Source organism: Carettochelys insculpta, chromosome 4 (assembly GCF_033958435.1).
Source record: "Carettochelys insculpta isolate YL-2023 chromosome 4, ASM3395843v1, whole genome shotgun sequence".
Taxonomy (NCBI): domain Eukaryota; kingdom Metazoa; phylum Chordata; order Testudines; family Carettochelyidae; genus Carettochelys; species Carettochelys insculpta.
Genome location: NC_134140.1, coordinates 22895821 through 22910622, shown reverse-complemented (window position 1 = coordinate 22910622; position 14802 = coordinate 22895821). Strand labels below are relative to the sequence as shown.

Here is a 14802-nt window from a genome sequence, read left to right as displayed (position 1 = left end):
AGTTCCACAACCGGACTGCTTCCGCACATAAGGCACGGGACCGAGCTCCTCCTTGCCGATTTATACAAAACATGGTGGAGGTATTGTCTGTACTGATCCCGACTACTTTGCTTCGTATATGGTCTCAAAAGTGTCTGCAGGCGTTGAACACTGCTCTGAGCTCCAGTATATTTATGTGCAGTGACTGTTCCATGGAGGACCACAGTCCTTGCGTCACCTCTTCGCCTATGTGTGCTCCCCACCCTATGTGGGAGGCATCTGTAGTAAGAAAAACTGATACTCGCGGCTGGTGGAAGGGTACCCCTGTTAGCATGTTCTTGGGGTTTACCCACCATTGCAGGGATTTGTGCACCTCTGTCGTGGGCGACACCACCCTGTGAACGGTGTGTGCTGCCGGTTTGTATACGCTCGCCAGCCAGTGCTGCATGCTGCGCATGTGTAACCTGGCGTTCTGTACTACGAACGTCGCTGCTGCCATGTGGCCCAGCAGCTGTAAGCACGTCAGAACCGGCACCGTAGGGCTGAAGGTGATGACTTGCAAGAGGGAGCCGATGGCCCGAAAGCATGTCTCTGGTAGATACACTCTCGCTGTAATAGAATTTATGCGTGCCCCTATGAACTCTATGTCCTGTGTGGGGTCTATCTTTGATTTTGCCAGATTGATAACCAGGCCGAGCGAAGAGAATGTGCCTGCTGTGACGCGTATCATGCGTAGTACCTCCTCCTCCGAGGCCCCTTTGAGTAGGCAGTCATCCAGATATGGGAATATAAATACCCCATGTCTGTGCAGGTAGGCTGACACCACTGCCAAGGTCTTGGTGAAGACTCTGGGGGCCGAGGAGAGGCCGAACAGTAGGACCTTGTATTGAAAATGTTCTTTGCCTACCATGAACCGGAGGAATCGTCGGTGAGCCGGATGGATAGTTATGTGAAAATACGCGTCTTGTAAGTCGAGGGCTGCGAACTAATCTCCATCGTCCAGTGCCATAAGGATGGAGGCGATTGTGATCATCCGAAAGCGTTGCTTGCGCAGGTACCAGTTGAGGCCTCGAAGATCTAAGATGGGCCTCCAGCCTCCTGTCTTTTTCTCCGTGAGGAAGTATCTGGAGTAGAACCCTTTCCCTTGCAGTTGCTCTGGCACTCTTTCCACTGCCCCTATGAGCATAAGATGGTCTACCTCCTGCTTGAGTCTCGCTTCGTGGAAGGCATCCTGCAGGTGGTGCCTGGGTGGAGGTTGTGGCGGTGGGAGCGACTGGAAGGGGATCACGTACCCCGTGGCTATGATCTCCAGCACCCATTTGTCTGTGGTGATCCTTTGCCACTGGTCGTAGAATGGTCGGAGGCGATGGTGGAATAACAGCTTCAGATGACATTGTGCGATGGTAGTGATGGCGCAGCCCTGGATCTGTGTGTCAAACTTGTGGCCTTTGGCCCTGCCCCGAGGACACACGGCTCTGTTGGGAACGTCGCCTGGGAGTTCTATATTGTTGATGCTGTTGATGTCGTCCGTGCTCGTAACCCCTGTGGCACTGGGGACGCTGTGGCTGATACTGGTACCGCCTTTGCTGAGGGTAGTACTTTTTCTTTCTGTATGGAGGGGTGTAGATCCCCAAGGTCCTAAGAGTGGCTCTTGAGTCTTTACTAGAATGAAGGACCGAGTCAGTTGATTCAGCAAACAGCTTCTGCGTGTCGAAGGGGAGATCGACGATCTTCGCCTGCAGATCCCTCGGTATACCCGATGTTTGGAGCCAGGTCTCCCTTCGCATTACCACTGCCGTAGCTGTTGAGCGTGCTGCTGTGTCCACAACATCCAGGGTGATCTGAACTCCCGTCCTCGAGGCCGCGTAGCCTTCTTGCACAATAGCCTTGAGCACCGGCTTCTTGTCCTCTGGAAGCGAGTCCATGAGGGAGGTTAACCTAGAGTAGTTGTCGAAATTGTGGTTCGCTAGATGGGCTGCATAATTCGCCATTCTCAACAGTAGAGTGGAGGAGGAGTAGACCCTTCTGCCGAACAGCTCTAGCTTCTTGGCATCTTTGTCCGTTCCCCCTGTTTTGAACTGAGACGTTTTTGATCTCTGTTGAGACGATTCTACCACCAGAGAATTTGGTTGCGGGTGGCTGAACAGGAACTCCATGCCCTTCGCCGGCACGAAGTATTTCTTGTCCGCTCTCTTATGGACAGGCAGAATAGTCGCAGGGGTCTGCCATATCGTGGTGGCAGACTCCAAGATTGCTTCGTCAAGCGGTATGGCTATTTTAGAGGAGGCCGGAGGTCTCAGATTTTTAAGGAGCTTATGGTGCTTCTCTTGCACCTCTGCTGTCTGGATGCCTTGCGTGAAGGCCACCCTTTTAAACAGCTCTTGGAACTGTTTGAGATCGTCCAGAGGATGGACGTCCCCCGCGGCTGTAGCCTCATCCGGGGAGGACAGTGAGGAACCGCTAGGGTACGCCTCTCTGGACCCCTCCGGGTCCTGTTGACGGTGGTACATCCACTCACTAGAAACTTGTGAGGGAAAATCCCGGGATTCCAGAACCAACTCCCTCTGAGATATGAGAGTCTCTGTCCCCGTTCGCGATTGCCCTTGGGGATACGGGACCGACTGTGGGGATCTGTCCCTGGTAGTATGCCTATGGTGTCTATGCCCCACATGATAGGGGTGACCATGGCAACACGGGCACTGCTCCTGGGATGGTGACCTGGACCACTCCCTTGGTGCATACCCCCTACGTCTGGGGGAGCGAGATCTTCTGGAGACATGGGACGCTGGAGAGACCGATTTGTGATAGTACTCAAGTGGCTCGAAGACCAAGAAGGGCGAAAGTGGTCCAAGCCATGGGGAGGCTGGCTGTAGAAATGGAGATGGGGGCTCTGGATAGGCTAGGGGTGACCCCTGCCTTCTCGGAGTCCGCAGCACGAGCGGAGGGCTCAGAGAAAGCAGCTCTGCAGCCCTGTCTGGAAAGGGACTGCAGTGCCGTGTTTTCTGTGCTGCCTTTCCCCTCCCCTGTGGGGGTGGCTCCGCCCCCTGACGCGTAGGGGATCTCCGCCCCGTAGTCTGCACCATGCTCGGCACGCTCCTCAGCGGTGCCGCGCGGGCGGTCTCCCCCGGCGCCTGCAGGTTGCATGCCTGCGCGCTCTGCGCCACCAGTTCCCCGGGGGTTGGTGCCGCTCTTTGCGGTGCCGCCGCCCTGCCCGTGGTGCGGGGCGGCTGTTTGATCATCGGAGGCTGAACCTCTACCACGTGCGTCTCCGCGCCACCGCCGATCAGTTGTAGCTGCGGCTGGGGGCTGTGCGCTCCACCCGTCCCGCTCGCTGTTGCTGCCGGCAGGGATCGGGTTGGGGAGATTTTCCTCTGTTTTTGCACTGATGGGGTTAGGGACGCGGCTTTCCTTTTATGGGCCCCAGAGGGTCCCTCCTGATGCGGCCGCTCCGGCAAGTCTGGCTGGAGGGCCTTGTCGAACAGCAGCATTTTCAGCCACATTTCCTTGTCCTTCCGTGCTCTGGCTGTTAACTTGGCGCAGAAGGAACATTTCTGAGTGACATGGGATTCCCCCAAGCACCTTATACACTGACTGTGCCCATCAGATGCTGGCATCGCCTCGCGGCACGACTCACACTTCTTGAATCCCGAAGAGGACATTGTGGTGAGTCTTTGAGTTGTTTATAGGGTACTTAGCACCTTCTCTGTGCTTGTTCCCCTCTCGGATCAAGCCTGCCGCGGCAGGAGGGATAATGGCCCTAGGCTCCTGGCCTCCGGTGCTCCACTTGTTACTAGGATTGGAAGCTGTGAATTCCATTCCTTTCTTTGTTTTTTTTTTGAAAACAACAACCGACTAACTTAAACTAAGACTGAAGAAACTTTAAAACAATTAAAACATTAAATACGCTAACTCTGGCCGTAGCCTGAGCAGATTCCATCTGCAGCTGATGGCGGTTAAAGAGGAACTGGCGGGGACCGGATCGCGCACGTGGCCAGGAGCGCGCAAGGGAGCGGCACGCACCGGCGCATGCGCGGTCCGGCAGAAACTGCTTGGAAGATCCGACCTGCGGCGCTGGGGCGAGCCCGACACCTAACGTGGAGCACCCACGGGGACACTTGAAGAAGAACTCTGATTTACTGATTCCTTGTTCCACGTAACATTGAAAAATCTGGCTTAGGTCCTGATCCAACATAAACCTAAGTAACTGAGCAATTTTATAAACATGAATACACCAATCAAACTCCAGGCGTGTAGTTACTGGTGTGTGTCTTTAAAGACTCAGGCCTTTTATTTCTAAGTAGGTTTGCACTGTAATTGACTTTTTACACCACCAACCTGACAATGAACTCCTCAACCTGGAATTTATCATGTGGTCCTCCACAGAAGAATTTTTTAAAAAAATATATATTGATATTAACTGGACAATATAATTCTGAGATGAGAGTCTGCAGGGAGGAAAATTAAAATTCACCATGGTAAAAATGCTCCTAGTTTTATCATAGTTCTAAAAACCAAAGTGCTGCCAAGAAACTCCAAATTTTCTTTTTTGCTGTTGTTAATGCGAAATACCACCCAAATATTTCTGGACTACATACAGGAATACAAGCAGTCCTTGCATCAAATATTTTAGTAGTTAAGTATAAGATAAGCAGGAACAGAGGGAGAGCGCATGAAAACAATGAGACAATATTAATCAAGAATGGTAGGCAGTGGCTTCAGCACACCAGTCGTCTAACTGTTGTCAAATGTATTGGTAGCAGCATAGCAAGAGCGTTTTGAAGGAGGATAATGAGTGTTTATGGGACAGCACGGGATAAAGCACAAGGGTTCTTCTTTGAAAATGTAACAAGTGACATTTTGCATCTGGCATCACGGGTCGTCGACAGTAGGTGAGAGTTGACATCTTGATAGTAAAAGAAAGATGTCAGGCAGGAATGGATAAGCCACAAGGAGCTTGCAAGTTGGAAACAAAGACATACAACTTATGTTTGATGTGTAGCTCGAAAGCTTTTCTCCTTTACCAACAGAATTTGGTCCAATAAAAAGTACTACATCGCCCACCTTGTCGCAAGTTGCAGGGGGCGGAGGTCTAAGTTGGATGTTAGGAAAAACTATTTCACTAGGAGAATGGTGAAGCACTGGAATGGGTTGCCAAGGGAATGGGATGGCATCTCCATTTTGTCAGGTTTTTAAGGCCAGGCTTGACAAAGCCCTGGATGGCTGATTTATCTGGGGTTGGTCCTGCTTTAAGCACGGGTGGTGGATTATTTGACCTCCTGAGGTATCATCTAACCCTAATTTTCTATGATTCGAGGAGGTGCTGGGGGGCGGAAATGGCAGAGTGGTGTAAAGAGAGGGGTAACCTGATTTAACGGGCCCCAGGCCATCACTAGGGCTCCCAGGTGCTATGATAACACAAAACAAATGAATAGGGCACCATTGTATTATTCCAGGCTAGACAGAAAGATGTTGTAATTGAGACTTGTGAGTTTTCGCTATGTGGATGGATAAGAAAGGCCACATCATTTCTCATTTCTCCTTTTAATTTTATGTGAATAATTGGATCAAAAGTTAAAAGAGAAATGCTCTAGACTGCTTACTGATAAGCTCTTACATTCACTTTACTGTGGTGCAACAAAGTTAAACAATAACTTGATGGAGAATTGTATTATTCTGCAAGTTATGTTTAACATTCCTTTCTAATATGTGGTTTAGTTGCACCTCCCCCACCCGACTTGATTTCGATTAATATTGCATTTGTTCATAAAATGAAGGCCAAATAGTGTTCAGGCAAAAACATTTCCACCCGGTATCTCTCTTACATGTGGTTATCACTGGATGCTGAGTGAAGAAAAAATGCATGTCATAGGAAAAGCTTTTTTGAGCCCTTTCAACTTCAAAACATACGTAAGCACAAGGCTCTAAATTGACTTGTATGTGACAAAAATGGAATTGTGGCAAGAGCTGAAACTATCCTCATTTCTATCCAAAGGTATCCAAACTAGAGCATGAATGAAATGGCTCGTTGTTCTGCAATGCAGCCCTCCTGGTCAGTGTTCCTTGTAAGCTGAGCACTTGAGTGGCTGCCCAGAAGAGATTCAGGTACTGCTCAGCTGATTAGTAGAGTGCCCACAGTCACCATCAGGCATTTCTACTGGTGGTGCATATCCACACATGCCTTGGTGCACATAATAAAATTTATTCCACCCCAGATGGAAAAAAAATACAGGGAACACTTCTCCCTACTCTTCACTGAGGAGGGTACAGTATTTCCCACAGACTAGATAGACCAGATATTCATCCTTTATGTATTTTTAGCCTGTTCACATTTATGATAGTATATTGGACTTGATTCAACAAAGTGCTGAATCTGGTAATTTCAAGGGGAGTCGAGGACACTTAGCATCTTGCAGGATCACAGTTAAAGTTTTAGTCAGGTATGTGGCTGTGCGTATCCTCTACCCATACTTTGTAAACCACTTTCCATATTTGCAAAGGGGTCGCCCTTCCACCTATACTCATCCACATCAGAATACCGTTCAAGACTTTACATGTGGAAACTCCAAAATCCGGTATTCTGTCGTCCAGCAACATCTGTGGTCTGCCAGGACCATGGATCTTCCAGTACCAGCGGATCCCGGGACTGGGAGTGGGAGGGGCAAACTAGAGCCCACAGTACGACAGCCACAGCTGGGCTGGTGGCAAGAGAGAGGACAATAGCAACCAGGGAGCCTAGGCCAGGAGCAGCAGTGAGCTTGCCTTGCCTTGGGAATGGTGGCTGGGGCTGGGAAGCCTGCAGCCCAGGACAGGGAGTGGTGGTTTGCAGCAGTTCATGGCTGTGATGGGTGGAAAGCTGCAGCCATGGTCAGGGCCAGGCAGGAAGCCACAGTCCAGGGAAGTTGTGGCTGGGAGTGGCTATCTGGGGCTAGAAGACAGTAGCTGCAGTTGAGCCATGGCTCGGGAGCCTGCAGGGGTGGGTGACAGCTTTGAGGGGAGCCGAGAAGCAAGGTCTAGAATGACATTGACCTCCTCTGGTCTGGCAAAATCCCTGTTCTGGAACTGTTAAGGTCCCGAGGGTGCTGGGCCAGGGAGGTTCAATTTCTATTACCACATTCCATCTAATGCTGATTTGATGTTGTAAAACACTTGGAACCAGTACTTAAATGCTAAGCATTTATTACTTTTCTGATTCCAGGACACAAAGTCTGTCTTGAGGAATAAACAAAATCTGCACTGTGTTCTGAATTCATGTACCAGGATAAATTTCACAACTGAAGTGAGCTTTCAATCCATTAACACAGAACAATTAGATGCAGCGAAGCTATGAAAAAGACAAGGTGAGAGAGGTAGGAACTTTTACTGAACCAAATTCTGTTGGTGAAGGAAACAAGCTTTTGAGCTATGTGGAGCTCTTCTTCAGGTCAAAAAAAGGCAATTAGTTTAGCATACCTAAATACAAAGTGGGTGACATTATAGAATTGTAGGGCTGGAAGGTATCTCAAGAAGTCATCAAGTCCAATCCCCTGAACTCACGGCAGGAGTACTATATAGACTGGTGGTTCTTAACTTGCAGTTCAATCAGCACAGAGCTGTGGCTCATGTGACATCTTCAGGGCCAGACCAGCAGTATTGGTTGCAGCCCACACAACACATGGCAGTCTGCATATTCAGCTCACAATGGTAAACAGGTTGAAAACCAGACCTAGACCTTCCCTGACACATGTGTGTGTGACCTGCTCTTAAAAATCCCCAGTGATGAAGATTCCATACCGTCTCTTGGCAATTTATAACAGTTCTTACTCACCCTGACAGTTAGCCTAGAGGGCAAACACATGTTGTAAGAGATCGCTTAAGATGAAGTGAGTAATTCACACCTTTGCAGTCATAGGACAAAGAACGGTTCTGGGTTAAAGACCATTGTAATGAGCCATAAAACCATATTTCTGCTGAGTAGAGAGGGCTGAGCCAATTCTGAGAATTTACACTAGTTCTGTCAAAACTTGGAATGTGAACACAGCATAAACTATTGTGCCTAAATTGTGGCCAAGCTTCAGTTTATTTGATCATTTAAAGCTCTTGGGTTGCCAGAAAGACAGGGTTAAATTAGCACTTAATTAATGAAGTCCTCTTATACTGTAAGTGTGAAAGAGCTGAATATACATCATAAAAATGGGCATATTCTGCCTCTCTAGCAATATGTAGCCAGACACCATCAAGATAATCTCAAACACAGCTAGTGTGCTCAGAGACTCAAGATTTCTATCCCTTAAGAGCTTAGTATCTTGGCAAAAAAGGGAAGGTTACTGAACCACCCTTAAATAGCTTTAATGCATCTTACCAGAAGGTCTGCTTTGCAGCTTGTATGACGCTTGCAGTCATCTCCACATCAATATAGTCATAGTGCAGCGTTCCAGGATCTGTTGATGAACCGGTTTCAGCCAGTAAAATCCCAATCCATCTGCCCATGTCTTCAGATGATGAAGCCTGCAAGATGGGAAGATTTTACATAAAGTACTAAGCTATCACTGGAACAATAGGCTTTTTTTTTAACTGGCATGGTGATATGATATAATGATGCTCTGGATCACCTTTGCAAAATTGTGCTAACAAAAAGCAATGCACGCTGAGGTTATTCTGCTACAGTCAACACATTTAAAGCAACAATATGTTAATGATCATGGAGTCAAGTAATATGAACAGTTCCAGCAAAGGAAGAAAAACATAATGCACGAAGCCTGGGTATATAGGTATGCATCTTGCTTATTTTAGACTTCAGAAAATAAACCTGAGACAGGTTTCTACTACAATCCTAAACTTTTAAGAGAGGTAACTGGTCCAAAATTTAAAGGTAGGGGTAACTTTGGTCAAAGAAATGTTCGAACTGGTTGAAAAGTTGAAAAAAAAAATCAAGAAAAATTTGGAAGTTATTCTAGTTTTTAAATTTCTGAATTGGCATGATTTTCATCTGTTGAAAAAAGTTATAAAATTTTTATGCATTTCATTGTTTTTAAATTTACTTTATTTAAACGTTACTTTTTCAGTGTAACAGAGATGTTTTTTTCCCTTTAATCTCAATTTCCTTTCACTGGTTCTTTTCCTTTATACAGGTTGCACCTCCCTGGGCCTGCACACTCAGGACTGCAGTGCTCCTGAATGAGGGATTTTGCCAGAGCTGGGAAGGTTAATGTCCCTATGCCTGACTAACTCCTCCTTGCCCCTCCCACTCGTGGCTCCCTGGCTCTCTGGCTGCAACTTGCCACCACAGCCAGCTCTCAGGCCTCAGCCTCAGAGCTCCAGTCCTGCAGGGCTGCCAGCGCTTCAGCCCCAGTCTCCCCGGTGGGCTGCTAGAGCAAGCCAGAGCTCTGGCCACAGTGTCAAGGCCAGGGAAGCCGGGGCAAGCCAGCACTCTGACCCTGGTCTCTCACAGGGGGTTGTCAGAGGACACCATCTCCAGCCCAACCTCGTTGCCTACCTGTGGGCTGCTGGCTGGCTGCCCTCTTGCCCTGGATCTCTGGTCCAGGATCATCCCTTGCCCTGCTGGAACAGGGGTTTTGCTGGATGACAGAATGCTGGTTTTTGGAGGTACAATCTCTACTACACTCTGTTTCCTGTTCTTTTAAATCATCATTCAAAAACCCTGATACTGTACATATTAGCCCTTCTTCAAGCACAAGATACAGAAAAGAACTGCACTTGACAAAACGTGAATGATAAAAGTATCTAACTAGAGTCTGAAAATTAAAGTTTGCCTCAACTAGTATTTTTTACAAATGCCATGTGAGCCATTTTTTTACAGTTTAGGTGGGTTTTCTTTTTTGTTTTTAAATAATCACTGAAAAGAATTTATTTTAGCTCATCTGAAATTTCCTGTGATGTTGATTCTGACTATTCTTTTGGGTTCTATCCTTCAACTTGCTGCTGAGACATCAAGTCATACATTATGGAGCTCATTAATGTGTTTTCCCATTTTAGAACTATTCTCTATGTTAAGCAGGAGTGCATTCTCTCAGACTGGCTCAGCTTGTCTCAGTAACCATCTTCTTCTGGTATTTGTACTCTAGACTCTAAGCACAGAAGAGACCACTGTGGTCCACTATTCCAAGGAAGAACAATAGGAGGCCCCATGGTTAGACCCTAGCAGGCCGCTACACACTTTATTTACCTGTGTGCCCGCAGTTACAGCCACTCACTTTTCTTGGCCAGGGATTGCTATTCCCAGCCAATCAGATCTGTGGGAAGCAGTGCATACTGGGACACCACTTCTTGCAGCCTTCCTTGTCTGTGAACGGCAGTTTGCAACCATTGGGAGCTGTGGATGCACATGGTAAATAAAACCTGTGGCAGCTTGCTGAGGTACTTGATGCCCAGCCCTGCTCTACTCTGACCTGTTGTACAATACACGCCATACAACTTCACTCAGTAACTCCTACAAAAGATTTTTTAGAAACCGATCCAATCTTCATCTAAGTATTGTCAGGCATGGAGAATCTATCATGATCAGTGGCAAGTTGTTCTTATGGAGTAACTACCTTGACTGTTCAAAATTATACATGTGTTTGATTTGTGGTCTGAATCTGCCTTGCCTCAACTTCCAGCCATTGGATCATGTTACATCTTTCTCTGCAAGACTGAAGAGCCCATAATTAAGTAGCTGTTGCCTACGGAGGTACTTACAGACTGTAATCAAGTTGTCCCTTAGCCCCTCTCTTTGTTAAGATGAACAGACAACTTTTTGAGTCTATCGCTGTAATGCAGTGATCACACTAGTGACTAAATAATAATGTCAAGCTGGATGTAATACTTTTTGGGTTTAGAAGATTATCATCTATAGTATTTAGCAATTTCAAGGATGTTTTAATACAGTCATCTTGAGACTTCCAGCATGGATCACTCATATTAAAGACCACAATGACGATTTTCCCTTACAATGTAATAGAGAGGCACAAAAGGAGGTGGTCACCCTGTTCTTTAATGTGATTTGGTGGCTGTGGCAGCCACCAACTGCCCCATCTTGTCTTTTACCTATTAGGGCACTGAACCATAAGCATTCAAGGTAATTTTTTTGGAGTCACCCATGACTTGGAAATAGATAGTGCCTGTTTTGGTTAGACAGTCCCGTTCCCCATCCCTAATGCCTGTCTGAACCTTCCTTAACAGGTTATAACCTTGGATTTAACATTTCAGTGATGAAAGTCACTCCACCAGATTTCAGTAACACCACCTGGCATGACTGTATGCACACAAATGAACAATTCAATTCCTTGGCTGTTACTCAGCCTTCCAGCACTAGTGTACAGGCCATTAAAGAATTCCTTCTCTTCGTGTCCTTGGTTCCTCAACTAATTTTGTTTTCAACATCTCAATTTTGTCTTCCCTCTTTTTAACTTCCCTGAGATCCCAGCATGCCCAAGGCTAACCCCAGTCCTGTTCTGAAACCTCATGGACTACCTGGGCCATAGAGCTGGAATCTTGCTCCTCCCCCTCAACATCCTGCTCAGTTCCAAGACAAGGAGCTTTCCTACTTTCCATCATCACATTAGGCTGCAGGGAAGGATGGGTGCAAGTACTCTGTCCAGGTCCTTAGAAAAATGGACAGGTTTTAATTCTGGCCTTGTTGGAATTATTAAACATCTCAATCTTTGGCCATTACTATCTTCCAAACCAAGTAATTCATTCTTGAGCATAGTGCTTGGATACTTGATTGTCTCAGAAGTCAGCAATACTTGTCCATCTGCCTTTGACCAGCTGGGGTAGAGGCTGTCAACATTCCAGACTACTGTCCCCCTTTCAGGAGTCTGATTTGCCCTGCATAGCCCCAAATTTTACCTAAGTTCAAAACTACCTCATTACAAAAATCAGACATAAAAATTAAAAGTACCACAGAACACCAATCCTGAAAAATTGCTTACTTTCTCATTTTAACCAGGCAATTATAAACTAGAGAGTAAATATTGTACTTGCATATCACAGTATATAAAGCTGCATTAACAAGACATTTTCTGCATGACATTTTAGTTCATACTGACTTTGCTGATGCTTCTCATGCAGCCTGCTGTAAAACTCGGCACATATCTAGATGAGTTGATGTACACCCTTGGAAGATCTTTGCTTACCATCAGGATTCACAAATCCCTGTTTGAGAACCATTGAGCTGTGGCACTTTTCCACTGAAGCAACTTCGCTCTGCTGGACGGTGCTCTGGAAGAAGCTGATGCTCATAAAACACTGCTTTACAATGTGGACAGTACTATTTGTCGATGTCATGTTCTTCTGACAAATCTCACCTGGGTGCAGCAGAATGCAGACTAGAGAGGTTTGCCAGCATGGGACAGTAGCACTAATGATATTTGCAATATTGGGGCTATTATGTTTCTAGCTGTTTCCAGCCACACTTCAATGTTGGAAGGGTACTTGGTGCTTAGGCTTGTTTTAAACAGGGTAATGTAAATGATGGTATGATGGCCTGTGCACAACTGGGAACATTTTTCCTATTTAAACATGTAGTACAAAACAGGAAGCCCAAATTCTGGCTAGCAACGGAATTTCTCTAATATAGATACTCCAGCTGATGATGACTTCAGAATAACAAATCTTAAAGTTGATTACAGTGCCCAGGAGAAATACAGATCCGCAGTTCCAATCTTCAGTGCAGTGAGCCACAACAATGTCATGTAATTAGCACTCAGTTGTCTGTATTCTGAGTTAGCTCCTTGATAACAGACTCTAAGAGGGAAGTGTATAGGTTTGTAAAAGGCGATGAAAAAAGGTCAGAGCACAGAGAGAGAGAGAGAGACAGTAAAAACCAGAAAAGACTGTTATTAATTAAAAATCAATGACAGTTTTCCCTGTACATCAATTCTAATCCAGATAAATCTCTTTTGCCCGCAACTCTTGATTTTTTCTCTCTGTGATGCTTGTTACCCTGCTCTACAACTCTATTAGTTAGCTGTGGAAAGCATTTTGAAAGGCAGATTGAATGAATGAAAAGTCATGTAATTAGCCCATGTGTCTTTCTGCAAAGAATGCACCTCTATAAACATCGCACCTCCAATACTGCAACCTCCTGCCCATTTCGAAGCAGACGGAATGTCAAGGGATGCTTGGAATCCAAGCCTGGAATGACTTCACAGCCACGCAGAGGAATAGAAACAATGTGTGTCTTCAGATCTGTTCTGTCCTTATGGAAAATGAGCTTATTATCTTTCAATCTGCACCAGCGTTCACGCCACCGGTTATTTGAGAGCACATTCAGATATCCTGCAATAAAACAAAACATGAGCTATTTCATCCTTCACTTTTTTTCATGAAATTACATTTTCAATGTAATGCTAGTTCATATAAAACTTATTCTTGTACATATAGATTGAAAATCCAGATGATTCTAAGACAAATAAATGTTTTTTTTTAATACTGAAGCTTTCGCTGCACTAGTAACTCAGAAAGCATGGCCAATAAAGATTCAATCCTGGTCATATTCCAGACATATGCAAATGACTGTGCTGTATTCGTGACAGTTATTGCTGAATGTACAGGAGCTCATCTGCCACAGAATTTCCCCAAGATTTTAGTAAAAATGGAGGTGGTGTGTAGGGAGAGGGGAAGACATGCTCCCATTGTGAACCCCAAAGCAGGATGATGTTTAAAAGCACTATTTAAGTGTTACATACACAACTAATTTATGCCTACACAGTTTTTTCACAGCTGAGCCATATTCTACAGTTCTACTGAGGCATCCAAATCGCATTGTTAATTGTGCTTTCATGGAAAGAAAATAGCAACAGCTAATCCAGGACGAGTCAACAAGGAATCTGGGGCCTAACAGACATGCACATAAAACTGCATCAGCAGCACATCGGACTAAACACTCAAAAGACAACCCACTGCTTAGAGAGTTGGAAGGAAGCAAGATCAGCAAAAGTGGTTACACAGGCATGATTCAGAGGTACTAGGATGCAGTAAATATGAATGATATGACCTGGTGTAGAAAAACAACCATATGCAGACTGAGCTGCGAACAAGCGTAAAACACCATTGTAGGAGCCATGGTTACCATGTGTTATTAATCATATTTCTTGTATACATGGAAGATGTGTAGAACCAATCATGCCAGTAACTGGTAACAAACCCAGTGAAAAGCTTTATATATATGGACAGTAAATTAAATATGGGGTTGGAGTTTTGGGGAACTATGTGTACAGGGGGTAGAAATATGACACATAATGGTGCTGCTGTGGGATACAGGGAGAAAATCCTGTGGTACAACAAGATGAGCAGAGGTGAGTTGTTTCTATGATTTCATAAGGAGTCATTAACAACCTGGAGTCATTCACCAATTTATTCCACTTAGCTAAAATAGCTAAATCAGAGTGGTCAGTTTTGCTTGTTGCTCGTTGTATTGAATTTTGTGTAAGCACATACTTCTGGTGCTCTTTGGTTTATACCACCTTGAGGGAATTTTAAAACAGACTCAAAAAACCATCAATTTAAATGAAATTAAAATACGTAACTTAAAATCTAAACAAAACACCACCACCCAAAAAACAGCTGCATACCAGGTTTAGTTAAACCATTTGCTTTCTGGTTTATATTGGAAGAGAAAAGGAACTTTCAACCTGGCTCCCAATAACATATACTGCTGGAATTATAGACAGTATATTTTCACTTCCAAAGAGTATATTAAACAGGAAAAGATTGAATAACGGATTGTTCAGTGCAAAATTTTTAGGAAACAACTAATCTCCTTCATTGCCGATTTTCATTTTCAGTCACAATGAAAAAAGCTCTTAATCATTCTGGGTACCTTTCTTTTTGGTTTTCATTAAA

The 14802-nt window shown here is 45.3% G+C and overlaps 1 protein-coding gene across 3 annotated transcripts in view; it reads right to left on the bottom strand.

Moving 5' to 3' along the window:
- Window positions 1-14802, bottom strand: part of AFAP1 (actin filament associated protein 1) — a 196308-nt gene that overhangs the window by 28995 nt on the left and 152511 nt on the right. For all 3 annotated transcript variants that reach the window (XM_074992439.1, XM_074992437.1, XM_074992438.1), the window contains 2 exons: window positions 13025-13236; window positions 8318-8463 (listed from right to left, as the gene is read on the bottom strand). In XM_074992439.1, the coding sequence (XP_074848540.1) occupies window positions 8318-8463; window positions 13025-13236 (358 nt within the window). The remainder of the gene's footprint in view (window positions 1-8317; window positions 8464-13024; window positions 13237-14802) is intronic.